Here is a 20,676-nt window from a genome sequence, read left to right on the forward strand (position 1 = left end):
GTTCTGCTCCTAGTGACTTATATATAGCTTTTCACTTATTTATTATTTATATGGTACTCTGTTTTCCACCATGGAGTTTGTAATATATGATCTTGTAGATTCTCCTTAATTAATGCAATATTCCACAACACCATTTTTTAAAATTTAGATCACAGGTCACCAACCAATGGTCCGCGGACTGCTGGTGGTCTGCGGGGAAAATTTGGTGGTCCACAGAGAAATCTTTGCATTTCTCTTGAGGACCCAAGCCAAAGTTTCCTGTGCTGCTCACACTTCAGTGCTTTGACTCCCAGAGACAGGATGGGTGTCCTTCAGGCAGTTAGCTTGACCGCCTGTTAGGGACAAGAAGCAGCTTGATTCAGTCTTAGCTTTGCTGTCCATTGCAGATGCTAGATCGGCTCCCTGCAAACTCTCATCTTTCGAAGAACGCTCACTGAAGCGGCACTTCAACTGGGCTCCTCGAGAGACAAGAGTTTTCAGGGACCTGATCTAGAATCTGTAATAGACAAATAAGCTAGAGTTGACTCTGGCTGCTTCTCTCTGCTGTACTGCTTCCTGGATGTGGTTTGAAACTCCAAGCCCCAAGTGCCACCCAGAGCCACCATCAGGAATTTTGGGGCCCCATACAGCCTAAGTGTCTGCCCCCCCCCCGGCCATTTTGAAACTACTGCCCCCCAAATCCTGTGCCATGGCCACACACCCTGGGCAAGCCTTCCCCCGGCCCTCTGAGGTCAAACACAGCCCTGATGTGGCCCTCAATAAAATTGAGTTTGACACCCCTGGCCTAGAGGCTAAATCCTATGAACAAGGGCTTAGAGAATGAGTATGTTTAGCTCAATAAATAGAAAACTGAGGGGGAATATAATAGTAGTTTCCCAATCCTTAAAGGGCTGCCACAGAGCAGATGGCATCTATTTATTCTCCATGCCACCTGAAGGTAGTACAAGAAGCAATGGGCGGAACCTCACCAAGAAGAAATGCAATCTGGAAATAAGGAAAAACTTGGGACTGGGCGGCATAGAAATAAATAATAAATAAATAAATAAATAAATAAATAAATAAATAAATAAATAAATCCCTTCTTTTTTATTAAAAGAAATTAATAGAAACATAGAAGACTGATGGCAGAAAAAGACCTCATGGTCCATCTAGTCTGCCCTTATATTATTTCCTGTATTTTATCTTAGGATGGATATATGTTTATCCCAGGCATGTTTAAATTCAGTTACTGTGGATTTACCAACCACGTCTGCTGGAAGTTTGTTCCAAGCATCTACTACTCTTTCAGTGAAATAATGTTTTCTCAGGTTGCTTTTGATCTTTCCCCCAACTAACTTCAGATTGTGTCCCCTTGTCCTTGTGTTCACTTTCCTATTAAAAACACTTCTCTCCTGGACCTTATTTAACCCTTTAACATATTTAAATGTTTCGATCATGTTCCCCCTTTTCCTTCTGTCCTCCAGACTATACAGATTGAGTTCATGAAGTCTTTCCTGATACGTTTTATGCTTAAGACCTTCCACCATTCTTGTAGCCCGTCTTTGGACCCGTTCAATTTTGTCAATAATAATTTAAAAAAAACCAAAATCCATTACTATTAAAACTAAAACAACCAGCAAAACTATTAATAAAAACAGGTGAGGGCTGGGGTTTTTTCTCTGTTATTATTTAAGTGCTTTTACCATATGCTTTAAATCAAGAATCACTTCTCTCTCTGTTTCTCTCTCTTTTCTATCATTCTCTGCCTCAATCATTTTCTCATTTCTCTTTTTTTCTCCCCTTTTTTCTATCATTTCTCTCTCTCTTCCTTCCACTCTTCTCTCTCTCTCTTTCTTCCTCTCTCATCTCTTTCTTTCTTTCTCTTTCTCTCACTCTCTTCCTTCCTCTCTCATCTCTTTCTTTCTTTCTTTCTTTCTTTCTCTATCTTGCTTTCTTCCTCTCTCTCACTCTCTTCCTTCCTCTCTCATTTCTCTCTCTCTCTTTCTTCCCCTCTCTCTCTTTCTCTATCTTGCTTTCTTCCTCTCTCTGACTCTCTTCCTTCCTCTCTCATCTCTCTTTCTCTCTTTCTCTCTCTCTCTCTTTCTCTCTCTTGCTTTCTTCCTCTCTCTCTCTTTCTCTCTCTCTCTCTTTCTCTATCTTGCTTTCTTCCTCTCTCTCTCTTCCTTCCTCTAACATCTCTTACTTTCTCTCTCTCTCTCTTTCTCTATCTTGCTTTCTCCCTCTCTCTCCCTCTTCCTTCCTCTCTCATCTCTCTCTCTTTTCTTTCTCTCTCTTTCTCTATCTCTCCCCCTCTTTCTCTCTCTTTTTCTCACTTTCTCTCTCTTGTTTTCTTTCTCTCTCTCTCTTGCTTTCTCTCTCACACTCTTTCTCTCGTTCTCTTTCTCTTGCTATCTCTTTCTCTCCCCCTATTTCTCTCTCTCTCTCTCTCTCTCTCTCTCTCTCTCACTTTCTCTCTATCTTGTTCTGTCATTGCTCTCACTCTCTCTCGTTCTCCGGAGGCTGGCGAAAGTAATTTTCAATTACTTTCAATTGTAATTTTCAATTACAATCAACCTATCTCTCCTTCCTTCCTTTCCCCCCTCCCTCTTTTCCTTTCCTTCCTTCCCTTCCCCTTTCTCCTTCTTTCCCTTCTTCCTTCATTCCAACCAACCTATCTCTTCTTCCTGTTTCCTTCTCCTCAGTCTTCCTCTTCCTTCCCCTCCGTCTTTCCCTTCCTTCCCTCCCTATTTTTCCTTCCTTCCTTCCCTTCTGTGTCCTCCCGGCCCTCTCTTCCCCTCCCCTCCCTTTCCCCGACGAGGGCAGCCCGTAGAGTCACAACCATCTCGGGCCGAGTTACAAGAGCCGCAGCTGGGCAGGGAGCGCCCCACTCACTTTGTTCCCGCGGCAGGGCTCGGTCGGGAGCCCGCTGGTCAGGGCTCGGTCGCCGCCACCAGGAATCCATGAAACCGGGGTCAGGGGTCTCTGGGGCGTCGCACCGGGACGGCACCTGGAATGTCGGGCGTGCGGGCTGACACGCGCTCTCCCCATCCCCTGCTGCCAGCCCAACCCGGAAAATTCAAAGTAAGAAAAACCTTCGCTCTTACTTTGAATGCTCCGGGCAGGCTAGCAGGGAGATGGAGAGAGCGCGGTGGGCCCCGCTGTGAGAATGCCTGCAGGGAAGAGAGGCGGAGCAGCCGGGCGGGCGAGGGCAGCGGCAAGTAGCCACGGGGGCGCAAGGGGGCTACAGGCGCGGGGGGCGGCCGCGGCTTCGTGCGCGCCCTTGGAAAAGGGTGCGCGAGGGGCCTTTTGGGGGACGCTGGTGCACGCGTGCAAAGCCTACAACTTGCGCTTGTGTTAAATTTTGTTTCCTTCCTAAGCAGCCTTCTGTGTAAAAAAATCCATTTGGGAACGACTCGTTCCCAAATTTATTTTTTTACACAGAAGGCTGCTTAGGAAAGAAACAAAATTTAACACAAGCGCAAGTTGCAACCGCCACCCCGAAGGGACTCCTACCTTCGCCGCATGCTTTACTCTGGGACTGGAGGACCGCGCTGCCAAAGGCTCCGTCGGGGCTTTGAGTCCTGCCTCGCGAGGGCCAGAGGGCCCACCTTTTCCGTTGGTGAGGCAGGCAGCCGGCAAGAGAGGGCCAGTACTGCGCATGTGCGACGGCGGGCAAAACCGGGCCCCCCTCATGGGCGGGCCCGGTACACCACTCCCAGTAGTACCGCCCTATCGGCGGCCCTGGTGCCACCTCATCAGTCTCCTGCAGCAGCAACCCTCCTGCCAGCAGGTCAAGTCCAATGGTGACTCTTGTATGCCAAGCCAAGCCCTTTGTGTACTTCAAATTTTCCCCCATCAGGAAACCCCACAAAGCCCTCGCTGCCTCTTCAATTCTCTGCCTCTGGCCAGCCTTTTGGATGAGGTGAAAATACTGGATCCTTGGAAGCTGGGTGGCAATGGCCAGGAAGAATAGGAAGAAGAGTGGCAGCAGTTCCAGGAGGAGGGGAACATGTTAAACAGCATATTTTTACCTTACTTTTCCACACAAAGGCTTGTCTCCCACCTGGCTCTTTTCCTATGGCTCTTTCTGGAAAAAAAGACCTCTTCCTAGGTATCCAGCTGGCGCTTTCCAAAGCTCGTTTTTCCAGCATTGGCTGCTCAAAACCCCTTTGATTGTGATTTTAAAAAAATATTATTATTACATTGGCTGTCCCTTTCCAGACATTTGGAACAGCCGGAATTATTATTAAGGCTTGTTTATGATATGGAGATTGATATGATATACAGCTTGTTTTGAGGTTTTTTGCAAGAATTTAAAGATAATCTTTAAGGAAATTGAAGATGTTTGGAGATGATTAATGGTGTGCAAGAAGAGGAAGTGAACCACAGAGAGGAGAGGAAAGAAGATTTCAAGAAAGGACAGGATAATGATTATCTTTTATTTCATGATTACGCTGGGATGTACACTGAAAAGAAAAAGTATGGACAGAAATATTGGATATGGCAAATTGATGAGATGGAAATTAGAGGGGAGAGAGTGAGAGGAATAGAAGTGTTTGAAAATGGTTAGGCTGATGATTATATTATATTGTGTGGTAACATTGGGATAACCAATGATAAGAAAAGAAAGTATTGGATTTAAAAAGAGGAAAGAAAGACAGGGAAGAGACTGAGAAGTATGAAGAGAAGAAAAAAGAAAAGAGCAAGAAATTTGAACTTCAAGGTGTCAAGAAAGAAATTGGAAAAAGATGGAAAGGAAGAGCTGAGGTTAGAGGGAATTGGTTAATTAGATATTACGTTTGTATCGTTTTGTCTTTTTTTTTTCTTTATTATAGATATTTTTCAATACAAGCAAATCTAAATATTTATGAAAGTATGAAAATTGCTATGGTTAATTATACATTAACTTTGTTTTGTTTTTTGCTTTTTTATTATACGTATTAAAGTTTTAAAGTTTTAATATAAACAAATATAATTACTAATGAAAATATGAAAATTATTGAGGATCAATTGGAAGAAATGTAAAATGGATGGAATATAATATGAGCTAAAGTTTGGGAGGAGTGATTTCCGATTGTGATGTAATAATTTGCTTTTTCTTTCTTTTTTGTATTTGTTTCTGTTTTTTGTTTTATTTTTTTGTGCATTATGTTAGTTGAATAGAATACAGTGTTCCCTCGATTTTCGCGGGGGATGTGTTCCAAGACTGCCCGCGAAAGATGAATTTCCGCAAAGTAGAGATGCAGATGTAAATACACCATTTTTGGCTATGAACAGTATCACAAGCCATCCCTTAACACTTGAAACCCCTAAATTACCATTTCTCCTTCCCTTAACAACCATTTCCTCATCATTATTACTGGTACTCACCATTGAATAAGACACTTAGTGATTCTGATATTTATAAACATAATTATTTATTAACAATAATTTTTTTTTTTGCGATAACAACGCTGATTGGTCGAGATTTTGGCCAATCAGCAATGGCAGATAAAAGTTTGGCGATGACGTATGACGTCATTGGGTGGGAAAAACAGTGGTATAAAAAAATCCCCGCAAAGTATTTTTTAATTAATATTTTTTGAAAAACCGTGGTATAGGATATTTGCGAAGTTTGAACCCGCGAAAAGCGAGGGAACACTGTATATCAATGGGATGTTAATGGATATTAATGTGACTGATTAAGGTTAAGAAACTATAATAATCTATGAATCTATGCAATCCAAGTGAAAATTAATGGGATTTGGATGAAATTTTGAATATATGGTACTACCACGTGGAAGAAAAATTGATGAAAATGAGGACATTATATTTTTACAATTGATTGGTTAAACTATTAATAAGAAAATTATTTGTAAAGAATTTATATTATATTTGTTGCTGAGTATTAATTTATAGACAAATATGGATTTTTAAGAGGCAAGGGTTTTTAGTTACCAGGAATTTTTTTTTAAAGAAAGATAAATAGGAGATACAACAGCTTAAATTTAAAAAGTTAGATAAATATTATTTATTAGATGAAGGGAGTATTAGCGTTAAAATTAATTGTAAGATAATTTGACTATCCAGATAATGAAGCTAAAAAAGGAGGCAGCATTACTTAAGCAACTTACATCAAAAAATAAGATATGGATTTGCGAGTTTGTGTTTGACATGGCTTTGAATAGAGAGCATATGTTTGACTGATATTGAAGATATATGATGTTATAAGCATGTTTGTTATTGTGGAGAATTTGAATCCTAACAAGATATCCCCTTGTAAAGAAATTGAGAAATTTATATGGTTTGGATTGGATTACAATTCTGAAGGAACAGGTACATAATCTGGCAGTTTTACCACTGTCACAGATAAAGTCTGCATTATGAATAGTGGGAGGCAATTCTGGTTAATTCGCAAACTCCCAGAAAAGGCTCTTGCAATGTTGTTGTGTGTGTGTGTGTGTGTGTGTCTGCTCAAAAAAATAAAGGGAACACTCAAATAACACATGCTAGATCTGAATGAATGAAATATTCTCATTGAATATTTTGTTCTGTGCAAAGTTGGATGTGCTCACAACAAAATGAAATTGATTGTCAATCAGTGTTGCTTCCTAAGTGGACAGTTTGATTTCACAAAAGTTTGATTTACTTGGAGTTATATTCTGTTGTTTAAGTGTTCCCTTTATTTTTTTGAGTAGTATATATAGGCTGCATTCAAAAGTGACCCAAAAGGTACAGCTATTACAAAAACTCTAGCAAAGTTGCTGAACTGTATAGTCTACCATAATGTTATTCTGAAAAAAATGCAGTGACTGCCAGTTTACTGTTAACCTGGTTTAGAGTACATATAATGTTGAACCATAAGAGAGGCTGAGTGCCAAATAATTGAAGCCTTTGAAATATTGTACTGGGGAAGACTCCTGTGAGATCCTTGGATTGCAAGGCGATCAAATTGGTCAGTCCTAGGGGAGATCAACCCTGACTGGTCTTTAGAAGGCCAGATCTTGAAGATGAAACTCAAATGCCTTGACCACCAAATGAGAAGGAAGGAGTCACTGGAGAAGAGCCTAATGCTGTGAAATATTGAGGGAAAAAGAAGAAAGGGGCGACAGAGGATGAGATGACTGGATGGAGTCACTAAAGAAGTACAGTAGGCGTGAGCTTAAATGGACTCCAGAGGATGGTAGAGAACAGGAAGGCCTGGAGGAATGTTGTGTACAGGGCCACAATGGGTCAGACACAACTAACAACAACAAAAATGACATAAGATCTGTTTGGTATGGAACATGGATATTTGATGCTCTCTCTTCATGTGTGTATTTCATACCAAAGAAGTAGGATATCCTCATGTGCATGCAACATGTGTCATGACCAATCTTAATACAAAAGGGCCAGTTATGGTGTTTCTTCCTTGTTTAGTTAAAGTCAATACCAAGCTTTTTAACCTTCTGGAGACAAGATTTACTCAGGCATTTAGTTTAATTGGTGCTACTTTATCTGTCTAGACTAGATTGCTATTCTTGCTTTATGTGTTACATTTAATGGTTGTTAGAGCTATTGAATTATTATTGTTGTTTTTTAACTCATTGTAAATTATTTGTTATTCTTGTAAGAAATCGTAGCCTGCTTTGAAATTGTTTTTAATATGAATGTACTAAATATATAATGACACAAATGGTTGCATCAGTCTTCTTCATGCTTTTATTTTCTTAAACAGAGTAAGATTTATAAATACATAGATAAAATTGCATTGTGTGAATGATTTTAGATATAAAATAAAATTGTAGTGCAAATTAGTAAGGACACAATTTAAATTGTTTTTTAATTTAATATGTATTTTAATGGTAATTTAAAAATCAAAAGATATGAAGACAATCTAAATAGGAATCTCACTGCTTCAGGAAAAGTGATAGAGAAGTAGAACAGAAATATCAAGTTTAGGAGCAAACTCTATCTCTGATGGAAGCTTTTTTTAGTGTCTTCTCAATTGTTCTGTGGTAGGCAAGACGGAAAACTCATGAATTGATTACTTTGGTTTTTGTGGCTTATCTTTCTTTAAAGAGTTTCTGGCTATATTTGGATTGTACCAGAGTTGTACATCTCCCTCCCTTTGAATGTTATGCACTTTCTTAAAACCTGTATTAATGTACATTTTTTCTATTTTTCAAATAATTTTATTGGTTTTAACTAATAATAAAATACAATACAAACTAAAGAAAAAGAAATATAAAGAAAAGATAAAAGACAACAAAAACAAAAGTGAAGAGAAATGAAAACAAAACAAAGAAAGTAACTTCCCACAGTCATCCCAGATTTCACCATCTCTTCACTTTTCTTAATTAGCGAATACAAGACTCTTTATCCCATAGGTCAAATCATCCCATAACTCAATTCTTAACTATTGGCAAATCCAGCAAGCAATGTGTCCTGTCGACTTACATGTACACATACTGGTGATTTAGTGTGTTTATTAATATTCTCCAGCAGTTCCCTTCATCAAAAAACCAGAACTGCCTCAATTAAGTCCAACCAGAGCAAACCAACACTAGTTCACAGATCAATGAGTCCACAAGGCACTTGAAAGTTTCCCAAAAAAGATAAATACACCAGGCAAAATTAAATCCACAACACAGGAGGATTCACAAGGAAAGAAATGATTGTTGAACTTAAATTTTTCAAAACTATGATAAGTCTCTTTTTTAAGTCCAGCACTTTTTTCTAAAGTGGTAATAAAGGCTTGTTCATATTGCTCTCCATACTTAAATAGGTTTTGTTGCAAATTCTTTTTTTCTATAACAGTTTCTTCTGGAAACATAGTGTTCATAAGAATACAGAACGTAGCTGACATAGTTGAAGCCCCATTACAGTTCTTCAAGAAATATCTCTGAATGCCATTATAATTTATCTATTTTGTTGTTTTCAAAATCAAGAATAATTTTTCTCAAAAAATGGTTTTTATTCTTTAAAATTAATTTTATAAGGTTGTAATATTTGAAATCATATATTCTACTGTTTTCTATAGCCAAAACAGCTTTGATTTTTGCTGTTTATTTTATTCTTAAACTTGTAAAGTTCTGTTTAATTTTCTTATATTAAGGATTGAAAGCAGTCACCCAATGTTTCCAATTCTTTTCATTTTGAAGATATCTAACTTCTTTAAAGTAGTTAATAGGCAATTTCCTAAAGTGGTTAGCAAAGGAAATGTGTTTGCAGCTGGAGCAAGAATAGTAAATTCCCTAATCTCCTGATTCTTCCAGTCTCCAGAGACTGCTGCCTTGCAGCCTCTCTTGTGAGACATCTGTATGTATCCTCTCTCCTTCCTCCAGAGATGGCCAAAGGAGTCAATCTGCTTGTCCATTCCTTGTTTCTAGCTGCAGTTGTTGCCTGTGCTTTCTCAAAGCTGTCTTCAGTCTGTCATATTCCTGAAAAAAATTGCTTCAATTCATTTTTTCTAGATGATATATGAAAATAAAACACTGTACTAATTTTGGTATGGGGGCATTTTAGATTGAAACCATGTATAACAGGATTGTATTTTATTGGCTTTTTCTGATGTTCTCCTTTCTAAGTTAATTCACTTTAGGCTAACAAATCAATATTTTTTTAAATGCAAAGTTGATTTAAATGGTTAATGAATAGAGCATTTGCTATATCATTTTGTATAAATATGTTTTCCTGTTCACATTTTATAGATGAATTTTGTGTAACTTTGAAGCAAAATAGAAGCTCTTATAATCAATTTTATGTCCATCATAGTTTCAAAAGAGGTGTGAAATTATTTAGTTTCTTATCTCTAGCATTTTAGAGAGTCTAGATATTCAGACTAAGAAAATATTTTCTATATTTCTTTTTACACATCAAAACATGTTATTATTTTAGTATCCATTATTTTTATCCTTAGGAAGATAGAGTGGCTTCTTACTTTCATTTAAAAAATGGAAATATTTCTGGGTATTTGGCACAAAACAACAAACTAAAACAAGAGCTACAATTAGGCCGAGAGGGGCAGCATACAAATCCAATAAATAAACAAACAAATAAATAAACAAATAAATAAATAATAAACCATTTAGATGTTCATTTAATCACATTTAAAGATTGTTTATCATTTAAATATTTGGGAATAGTTTTCCCAATTAAACTTTTTCTATAAAAGTTTCTATAAAAATCAGTATAAAGAGATGATTATATGTTCCATTGATGTTATGGGGAAATTATAATTTAATAAAAATAATATTTTAGAATGGGTATGTTTAATTAGAAAATTGCTATGTTAATATTTTGTAACATTTCAAGCAAATTATTAAGATATTAAGTGTGTTTAAAAGGAGGAGGACAAATTCCCTTATTGTTTCAACCTTAGGTATTCAAAAATAGAAGATATTTTTTTGATTTTGGAAATGGGAATATCAACAAGTATTGTGACTGTGATCCTTAATTTTTCATCTCAAGACAAAAATAAACACGATAGCAATCCATCCTGTGTAGTAGCAATCAATGAACTTTTTTTAAAAAGACAAAAATATTATTTAAAAAGCATTGCAAGGGCCCATTTAAAAAATAATGGAAGTAATTGTTTCTTGTATAATCAGACAAGTAGTATTGACCTTGGAGGGATATAAATTGAAAGGAATAAATTCTTTTTTTAATCTTCCATATTTCCTTTCAGTTATCTCCAGGACAAAGTATTAAGTAGATAAAGGAATCACATCTGCCTATTTTAGTATACATTCCCTAAATATTCCCAATAGTCAGGAATATGACTATTATATTTTTTAGGAAGGAAGGAAAGAAAGAAGGAAAGAAGGAGATCGGTTATTTCAAATGAGAGTGTTTGGGGTTTTTTGTTTGTTTTCGGGTTTTGGGGAGTTTTTGCAAAATTGAGATTAAATTGAAAATGCACATGTATGTATGTATGTATGTATGTATGTATGTATGTATGTATGTATGTATATATGTATATATGTATGTGTATATATATATTCATACGCATGCAAACCCAAACTTAATAAACCAGTCCAAATTAAGCAACATGTTGTCCTTGCCTGTTAAAAGTAGCCTGTTAAAATCTACTTCAAAGACTTCACAGAATTTAATTCCAAGAGTATGATGATCACCCAAATTTGAGTTAGTGAACCAGACACTGTACAAAGAGTCTTTGCAAATCTGCATGGAATTAAGTAGTTTCACAAGAATCTCATCCAGAAAAAGGACTGGTTGGGGACTAGAAGTGATAGCAAGCTGAGACATCATGACATTTTATCTTTCACATGTCTCATGTGTCCCAGTGGCAAGTCAGGTCTCACAGGCTTTCTCCAGTTCCCGTCAGCTAGACAATGTTGCCTGGCAGGACCTAGAGAAAGAGCCTTCTTTGTGGTGGTCCCTGACCTTTGGAATCAGCTCCCCAGAGATTCGTATTGCCCCCATCCTCCCCGTCTTCCACAAAAGTTTGATGATCCATCTCTGCCAACAGGTTTGGGGCTGCTAAGATTAACAGCTAGCCCCGGCCGACAAATTAACCTATGCTTGACTGTTTGTGTATGGGTGAATGGTGGTTTTGGCATGTTTTAATTTAGATTTCTACTTGTTATTTTGTTGAAAACCGCCCTGAGTCTGAGGAATAGGGTAGCATAGAAATTTAATTTAAAAAAAAATCAATTTAGATTTATTTCACTGAATTTAGCAAACTGTATTCAATGCAGACAAAAACTTAAAATTTAACTTAATATATTTTTTATTGTTTCTGAAGATGCTGTCACTGTTATCGATAACTTTTGGGGAGAAATATTTGAAAATAATAAATAATAAATATTATTTGTATACAGACTAAATACATTTATTATAGTAAATATACAGAAGAATAAATTCTAAAATCAATGTTTTGCTATGAAGCCTATGGTGATATTTCTTGGAACAGATCAGGTTTAGATGAATGGATCGGTCAGTCTGTCTGTCTGTCTGTCTCTCACTCAGTGCAGAAGGAAATAATTTTCTTTACAATGCTACAAAGTCAAAACAAAGGATTGAAAGGTAAATAAATAAAAATATCAATATATTTTTAAGATTGTTACTGGACAGGAGTCCCCAAATGTAGCTTTTTGGAAACTACTCTGTTTCCCCGAGAATAACACAGTGTCTTATATTAATTTTTGCTCCCAAAGATATGCTACATCTTATTTTCAGGGGATGTCTTATTTTTTTTTCATTGAAGAAGAGTTCACATTTATTGCTGAACAAAAAAAAAAGAACATTTATTATATACTGTACAATAGTTGTCATCACAAAACAGCCTAACCAGGCAAAGTGTGAATCCTATCAAGAATTTCTTACTACCGTACCATTATTTCCGTCTACAACAATTATACTTTCTTCATATGTTATATATGTTCTGTTCAGGAATACTGCAAAACAAAACTTCTGCGTCTTACTTTCGGGGGTGACTTATTTTCAGGGAAACAGGGTAGTCCATGCAGCTGGAAGTGAGCTGTCAACAAGGAGGACCCGGATTGTGGGGGCAATAGCCTAGCTCTGTTAAAAAAGTGCTATTGCTAACATGTTGTAAGCCGCCCTGAGTCTAAGGAGAAGGGTGGCATAAAAATCGAATAAATAAATAAATAAATAAATAAAATAAGTAAGCAAAGCTTCATCTGTATTTGCAGCTGCTTCCCTGCGCTACCATCACTGCCTTAGCTCCACCTCAGTTTATCAAGCATTAGATTTTCCATCCTATTATTTACTTCTTCGGAATATTTGTAATTTTCTTCTCTTGACTATTAAGAGTACAGTCCATTGCACTATAGTTGGCAATGTAGCGGATTATAAAATGCAGGGATTCCACTACATTTTTTTAACCACTAAGGTCTCATATTAAATTTATATTGATACATGAATTGTATATTTGTGGTCCACATTTTCCAAGTGTAATAATAAAAAAAATTGACTGAAAATTAGGAGCATTGTTATTTATCTTTTTTCCCCTAAAGGTATTTTTTTCACTGCGGTAAGTTTTTATTTGGTACAGGAAACTGATGTTTATCTGAATTAGGGAACTTTTAAACCAAATCATCTGAAAATACATTGACGTCCTAAAACATTACTTTATTATCTCTATTATCTCCTGCTATTTCTGTTAAATTATTTTATGTGATATTTGTAAATACTGTTAATATGTACAAAAAACATAAAATAGATTTTATGAGAAAGAAATATTTTACTCTGAATAGTTTTGTTATCTACTCTAGATTAATTCAAAACTGGTTTTACAGTATTTGAAGACATCTCCTATTATCCTCACTAGCACTTGAGACTGTTTAATTAAATGAAACACATAAAAAAAAAGAAAGTAGAAGTATTTCAAATAGCAAACGGAACAAGTAAGCACATCTGCACAATCTGAAGAAGTATTTCATATGTAGCAAGATCTTACATATTACACTACAAAAGTTAAGAATTTTACAAATGAAAGGCTTTGTCTTAATTTTTATTCTGTATATTACACATAAGATTTTACATGACCATCTTATAGAATGTTCTGCTTTGTGGTTACAGAATAACAGATTATTTGTGCTATGTTCTTTCTGATTACTGGAGTATGTTCGCTGTTGTGCTAGTTTACACAACATTTATAAATAAACAATGAATTCTTTTTTGACCATATAAATACATTAAATGGAAGGGGAAGCTTTCTTAATATACACGTGTTTACTGTTTGAATTTTGTAGCATTAAATAGGGCTTACGATTTCTACTAATACCTGTTAAAATAAGAATTTGTGTCTGTGTGTCTAAATTTGTTTATACAAATATAATCCTTGAAAAAATTATAGTTAATATTTTGCCTAACAAAATTACAGCAGGTAAATAGTTAATAATTTTTTAAAAAAAAATAGATTAATCACTAACAAAATGAAAATAAAGTGCATCCTGTAACATTTTAAAATGTTTGAAAATGTTTAAGTAAATTTTTAGTCGTTATTTTTTTCCTCAGTAATTCCTTAAAATCTTTAACATTCGCTGAATTATGTGATTAGTAGCTTAGTTGAAACTAATGTAAATGTTTGACAACTTACTGAAAAAAATAATACAAGCTAATACTTTATATTATTAAATTTTCAGGTAAATTAGGATTTACACAGGAAAATAACACTATAGATTCTGGAGAACTTGATATTGGTCGAAGAGCAACACAAGATGTTCCACCTGGGATCTTCTGGCGGTCACAAGTCTTTATTGATCAACCACAGTTTCTAAAATTCAATATCTCCCTTCAGAAAGATGCTTTGATTGGAGTATATGGCCGAAAAGGTTTACCACCTTCACATACACAAGTAAGAGTTGTTTTTAATGAAAGTAATATTCAGGTCCTCACATCTTTAGAAATGGTTATTATTTTGGATTTTAACAATTTAGTTTATTTTTTATTATTTCATAAATTGTGCCATGGTCATAATATTGGTCCTTCTGAATTATATTTTTACAGTGTATACTTATGCTTTATAAAGATCAGAACACCCAAACGTGAGCTCTCTCATACACACAAATATACACTAATTTATAGAAAAATAGCATACATTTTTTCAGAAATCTTAAGATAAATTATATGATAAGATATAACTGCTACATTTTAATTATACTTTAATGTGATATAAACTTGATTATGTTTAAAATTGTTTTTTAAATAAATATTTTAACAAAAAAACATTACAATTATTTCTTAAACAAAGGAACTTGAGATTAGATGAGCATTTTCATAAATAACACTTATATGTTTATTCCTTTCTTCCTTCAAAAACCTTTATGATTGCATTTATTTTATTTTCATTTTGCTGTATTGCTGTAAGAAGTTATGTTTTTCAGCATTTGTACGTGTGTGCGCTAATATTCCCAGATGTAGCTGAATGACTTCCCCGTACATTTTGTGTCTGTGTCAGAACAATCTTAGTTGCACAGCTCTGTTTTCTCAGACATCACAAATAAGTCAGCCTGAAGTAATTGATAGTGGCTGACCATTCAAAAATAGTCAATGGTAGTTTCAAGTTAGTATGACACATTTTTAGAATGTTAGTTTTACTGCAACAAGGCAGTCAATATGTTTATCTAAAGAAACTACAAAATAACAGATACCAAAACAAAACAAAAATGAATGAACTCTTGAGGCACTTGTATAAATCTAACACAAACTATATAAGGAGTTTGTAAAGATTATAATTGCTGCAAAGAGTAGCAGCCACTAACACTAATTCTGCAACAAAGATTTTCAAATTTTATTTTAATAAAAGATAGCTCCAGTGTTCAATGAATGCTTATTACTTAATACATGTTGTTATTTCCAGTGTTGCTGTCAAGATCTGGAAGAAAGTTATTGTGATGAAATAAGGCAGATGAAAAACAGAATGGAAAATATGTTAATATAGAATTTAGCAATGTATGCTGTTCACTGCTGCTTTTATTTATTTTTTTAAATAGCTCTATGAGTGCTGGGTCAACAGGATTGTTGTTTTTTTAAGACTCATTAAAAATGCTACTTCACAATCATATATAAAGAGAAAGAAAATAAACTATTATAAACAAATCCTGTAAATGATTTCCCTCAATCATTCATTGAATATTGAGATACAATTATTGTCATTACAAAGTTTCTCTTTGAAAAGAAGTCTGTTGCCTCCTTTTCAATTAAAAATCTGAGCTATACAGATTATACAGGGGGAAAAGCAATGAGGACACCCAACAGTGACACTGACATAGTGAATTAAACCAACTAACTAACATCTGGACTAAACAATAGGAATCTTACTTTTGACAACCGGGGATGTGAAGATAAAGACTGATAAAGAATCTTCCTGTGCAGAAAAATATAAGAAAAACTACTTAAAGAATTACTATTTTAAGCAAGGTTGTTGGCTTTAAAAGTTGCAATCCCTGACTAATGAGTTCTAGTGGTCAGTGGATTTATAATCCTTTTCCTTCTGATATCAGCAAAATGTTAAATGATGGGTAATACTTTTCCCGATGCATTTAAGGCTTCTGCCTCAATCATGACAGGCACATAATAAGCTGCAGCTTGTGTCCAGTTCTGAAAAGGGAGCAAAATTTCAGGATGCTATTTGAGAGAGCAAGCAATTTCCCTTCATGGTTACTCACTGAGCTATCAGCAAACTGCCTGTAGCACAGTTACTTGACACATAACTCATCGTTAAAGACAATTTATTCTCCATCACTTTGATGCTCATATGGAAAATTTCCAATAAAATTACCTATCATGTTAATAGTATTTGAAACAAATATATTTTAATTCTATTTAAAAGTAGATTCTATTCTCCTTCAGATATTTATTTTTATTTTATCATTTGTCTTTTTACAGTCAGAGTTGTATGCCACAAAATAGGTGGCCTTATAAATGTTACGCATAAATAAATACCCATTTCATTAAAAGTATAAATTGGGCTGGCCACCTTCACTTATCTGTTTAAAAGCAAAACCAAACTACAATATTCAAAAGGGAAACATTTTTTTCTAGAATACACATCTACAATCGTTTAAGATTTTACAGATTAAAATCAATTTCTCAAGATACAGAAGGATCTTGCCAGACTAGAACATTGGGCGTTATCAAACAAAAAGAAATTTAATGGTGAAAAAAGTAAGGTTCTACATTTAGGCAAGAAAAATAAAATGCACAGGTACAGTATATGTGGTACCTTGCTCAACAGTAGTAACTGTGAGAGGGATCTTGGAGTCCTAATGGACAACCATTTAAATATGAGCAAATAGCGTGCAACAATTGCCAAAAAAGCCAACATAGTTCTAGGATTCATTAACAGAGGGATAGAATCAAGATCACATGAAGTTTAATACCACTTTATAAGGCCCTGGTAAGACCACACTTGGAATACTGCAGTCAGTTTTGGCCGTCATGATGAAAAAAGACTCTAGAAAAAGTCTAGAAAAGAGCAACAAAAATGATTAGGGGACTGGAGGCTAAAACATATGAAGAATGTTTACAGAAACTGGGTATATCTAGTTTAATGAAAAGAAGGATCAGAGGAGACATGAAACAGTGTTCCAATATCTCAGGGGTTGCCACAAAGAAGAGGAAGTCAACCTATTCTCCAAAGCTAATGCAATTTCATACTCTTAAGCTTTGAAAGGCTTACTCTCTTTTTTTACAATTTGTAGAAACAATTTGTTAATAATTAACAAAGAAACTTTGTTTAATTTTGTGTAATAATTTTGAAAAAATTGATTTTGCAGTAAACATTTGATAACCAATTTGTTGGTGCTTCTGACAGCAGTGTGGTATTTAAACCAAAATAACAACTTTTCCCATTTATATTTTTTTTCTTGTGATTTTATGACAGAAATATATAGTCACCATGTTTTTGACAATAGATTGTGATTGTTCAAAATTATTAATCCACAGCCTCTATGTGTTCTTTATTTTTATATTCTTAGTTGTGTTCAAATATTAAGATTGTGGTTTATCTTTAGCAAAATACAAATCAATATGATGGACTTCAGCCATGAATATATGCTTTTTAAAAGAATATATCCAGGTTATTTTAAAAGATGATACTCAAGCTGTGTGTTACACACTTCGTTAGCAATTAAAGCAAAATGATTCAAGGAAACAAAAGTCTCATTTGACATAATTTTAAAATGTTATACTTATTACAGCAAACAATATAATTATAGTTTTGAAAATTAATTGCATAATGCATTGATACACAATGTAGCATGTGATTCATTTTTCCCCCCTTGTAGTATGATTTTGTAGAACTTTTGGATGGGAGCCGATTGATTGCAAAGGAGCAGCGTAACCTTCTTGAGACAGAGAGAGCAGGCAGACAGACAAGATCTGTTAGCCTTCATGAAGCAGGGTTTATTCAGTATTTGGATGCTGGGATCTGGCACCTGGCTTTTTACAACGATGGGAAAAATGCAGAGCAAGTGTCTTTTAATACAATTGTTATCGGTAAGTAGAGTATTCACATTATTCTTTAAGAATTGATATTTTGAATATCTCAAAACTTCTAAATTTCAAACTTTCTAACAGCCTTTCCGCTCTGAGTCTTCGGAGAGGGGCGGCATACAAATCTAATAAATAATAATAATAATAATAATAATAATAATTATTATTATTATTATTATTATTATTATTTTCTAACTATACATAATTATTAAACAAGAAATGTAATTCCATGTTATAGACACAAGATATGAATTAATTAAAAATGTGACATAAAGCTTGTAAAATTTTATTTAAATGTTAGAATTTTATTTAAATATTTTCATTTATTTTCTTGAACGCACATATAATTAGGCATATCATTTCAAAGATAATGTTAATTTACTACCATTTGTAGGTTATATAAAGAAGGACTTTTGCTGCTTTATTTCACTGCATTGATTGCTGCCTGTTAGAATTTTCTTCTTTTGGTAATTTCAGAGTCTGTGGTTGAATGCCCTCGAAATTGCCATGGAAACGGAGAATGTGTTTCAGGATCATGCCATTGTTTTGCTGGCTTTCTTGGCCCCGATTGTTCAAGAGGTATATAAACTGAATTATTTCTTAAATAAGTTCAAATAAGCAGCAGAAAAAACAAGTAGTTACTAAGAAACAAGAAAAAAAGATTTTGAAGTACAACTTGTCAAGATGTACCTCTGCCTCTAAAGCTTGATTGAAAAGAATTATGTTAAGTTTTCTGTCATGTTTTATTTCACAGCAGCCTGCCCAGTATTGTGTAGTGGCAATGGGCAGTACTCCAAAGGACGTTGTTTATGCTATAGTGGTTGGAAGGGTACGGAGTGTGATGTGCCTACCACCCAGTGCATTGACCCTCAATGTGGAGGTCGTGGGATTTGTATTATGGGCTCTTGTGCCTGCAACTCTGGATACAAAGGAGAAAACTGTGAAGAAGGTAAATAAGCAAATATTGACTTAGGATTGAACTATTATGTTATACACTATATTCCACTACAGCATATTATTGATTAAACATAAGATAACATTAAGTAGATACCATGATGTTTTAATTTCAACTTCTGTGTGTTTCATTCATACATATAATCTTTCAAGCAGGTTAAATACAAAATATAAATACATGTATATTCTAGAATAGTAACTTAAATTGCTTTATTGATTTATAAGCAAATTAATATGTTTTAAGAGCACTGAAAGCAGAAAAAACTAAATTCTTGAAAAATACAGATTTTTTAATGTGTGCGTATGTGTGTGTATAATCTTTATTAACTGAGCAACTGAAATGACTGATTTAAGAGTATTAACACTACAGTTGTATAAACCTTGTGTGTATCAACTGAATAATTACAAAACTCTTTCAACTGGAGGAAGAAAATGTGGTGATTTTTGCTGGATTTATTTAGACAGAAAAAGCACAACTTTCCACTCTCAATCAAATTGATTTTATTGATCAGCACACACAAAGTAATACAATTAAGTCTCTGGAATTAAATTTTCAGACCATTGACCCTACAAGTGTAACGTTTTATTGAGTCAAATTGCTAAATTAAATCTCATCATCTAAAGCACATTAAAGGGAATTAAGAAAGATAGAGCTGTGCAACTCATTTATTTCCTAAATAGGCTGTGGGTCAACCTGTAGCCGCCTGCTTTTTTGGATCGGACAAGTACATTTCTAGGCTGGATTAATTTCTCTTGTCTTTTTGCATTTCTTTCTTTCTTTCTTTCATTCTTTCTTTCTTTCTTTCTTTCCCTATACATAGGCAAATTCTTCCTAACATCAGCAAAGAAATATTGTGATACTTGTAAAAAAGAAGGCAACAATTTTGTCTTTCCTCCATTCCTTGGAGAATATTAATGTACACAGCAGATAAAATAAATATCTAACAGAACATTTGTTATAAACAGTATAAATTAAATAACTGCATTTTACTATTAATATTCAAAGATGCTTTAAAAATAAGAAATGACTAAGTGGGTACTAAAAATAGTGTGCCACAGCTATGGTTTGAAAGTAAAAATTGGTGTGTCCAAAACTGAGATTTAATTTTGTTAGAAAACTGAAGAAAAGTATAAATGGAAGATATAACAAGATATTAATTCAGCATTGGGGAATTGTAAAAAGTAATTAAGGCTTTCTGATTGTATGATAGATTATGAGTCAATGGAAATTCATGTTCAGAATCTTCTGAAGTTCATAGAATCATACCATATAATTAGGCCTTTTAGTTTATTTCCAAAGTGACACAGCATTAGCACTGAGCTGACAGTATTTTCTATTTTTATATATTATATTGTATTTAACCTGTCTGTAACATTTGTTCATATATTTCCTTTGGCTGGAGAATTAGTCATTGGGACATGTCACAAGTTGTCTAGTTTTCAGCATAATAGCTTTAAAGTGCCCTTTTCTTTAAACTCAGAATCAATATTGCAGAAATAAGATTCTCTCCTTTGATGGTATCAAGCTCTTCAAGGCAAATTCAGCAAAAAAGAACCATATGAATTTCCAGAAATTATCTTTATTGCTAGTATGGAATTATAACAGAACTTGAAAGCCTACCAAAAAAATAAAGTTCTGTACCTCAAACTATATCTAGCATAATTAAGGCAGAGTAAATTAATCCTTTCTCACATTTTCCCCTTTCAGGAATCCTTTTGGCAGTTGTGAGGGTATTTTTCCTTTTTCCCATAGTCTGTTAGATATTTTATGAGTGGTGGACATTGTCTTCGCTGCTG

General features: G+C 34.5%; 1 protein-coding gene across 1 annotated transcript in view; it reads left to right on the top strand.

Annotated features, from left to right (window-relative positions):
• Positions 1 to 20,676, top strand: part of TENM3 (teneurin transmembrane protein 3) — a 1,937,374-nt gene that overhangs the window by 1,815,007 nt on the left and 101,691 nt on the right. The window contains exons 16-19 of the mRNA XM_070757504.1: positions 14,073 to 14,284; positions 17,718 to 17,928; positions 18,403 to 18,504; positions 18,680 to 18,874. Coding sequence (XP_070613605.1) covers positions 14,073 to 14,284; positions 17,718 to 17,928; positions 18,403 to 18,504; positions 18,680 to 18,874 — 720 coding nt within the window. The remainder of the gene's footprint in view (positions 1 to 14,072; positions 14,285 to 17,717; positions 17,929 to 18,402; positions 18,505 to 18,679; positions 18,875 to 20,676) is intronic.

This window comes from Erythrolamprus reginae, chromosome 7 (assembly GCF_031021105.1).
Source record: "Erythrolamprus reginae isolate rEryReg1 chromosome 7, rEryReg1.hap1, whole genome shotgun sequence".
Lineage (NCBI taxonomy): Eukaryota > Metazoa > Chordata > Lepidosauria > Squamata > Dipsadidae > Erythrolamprus > Erythrolamprus reginae.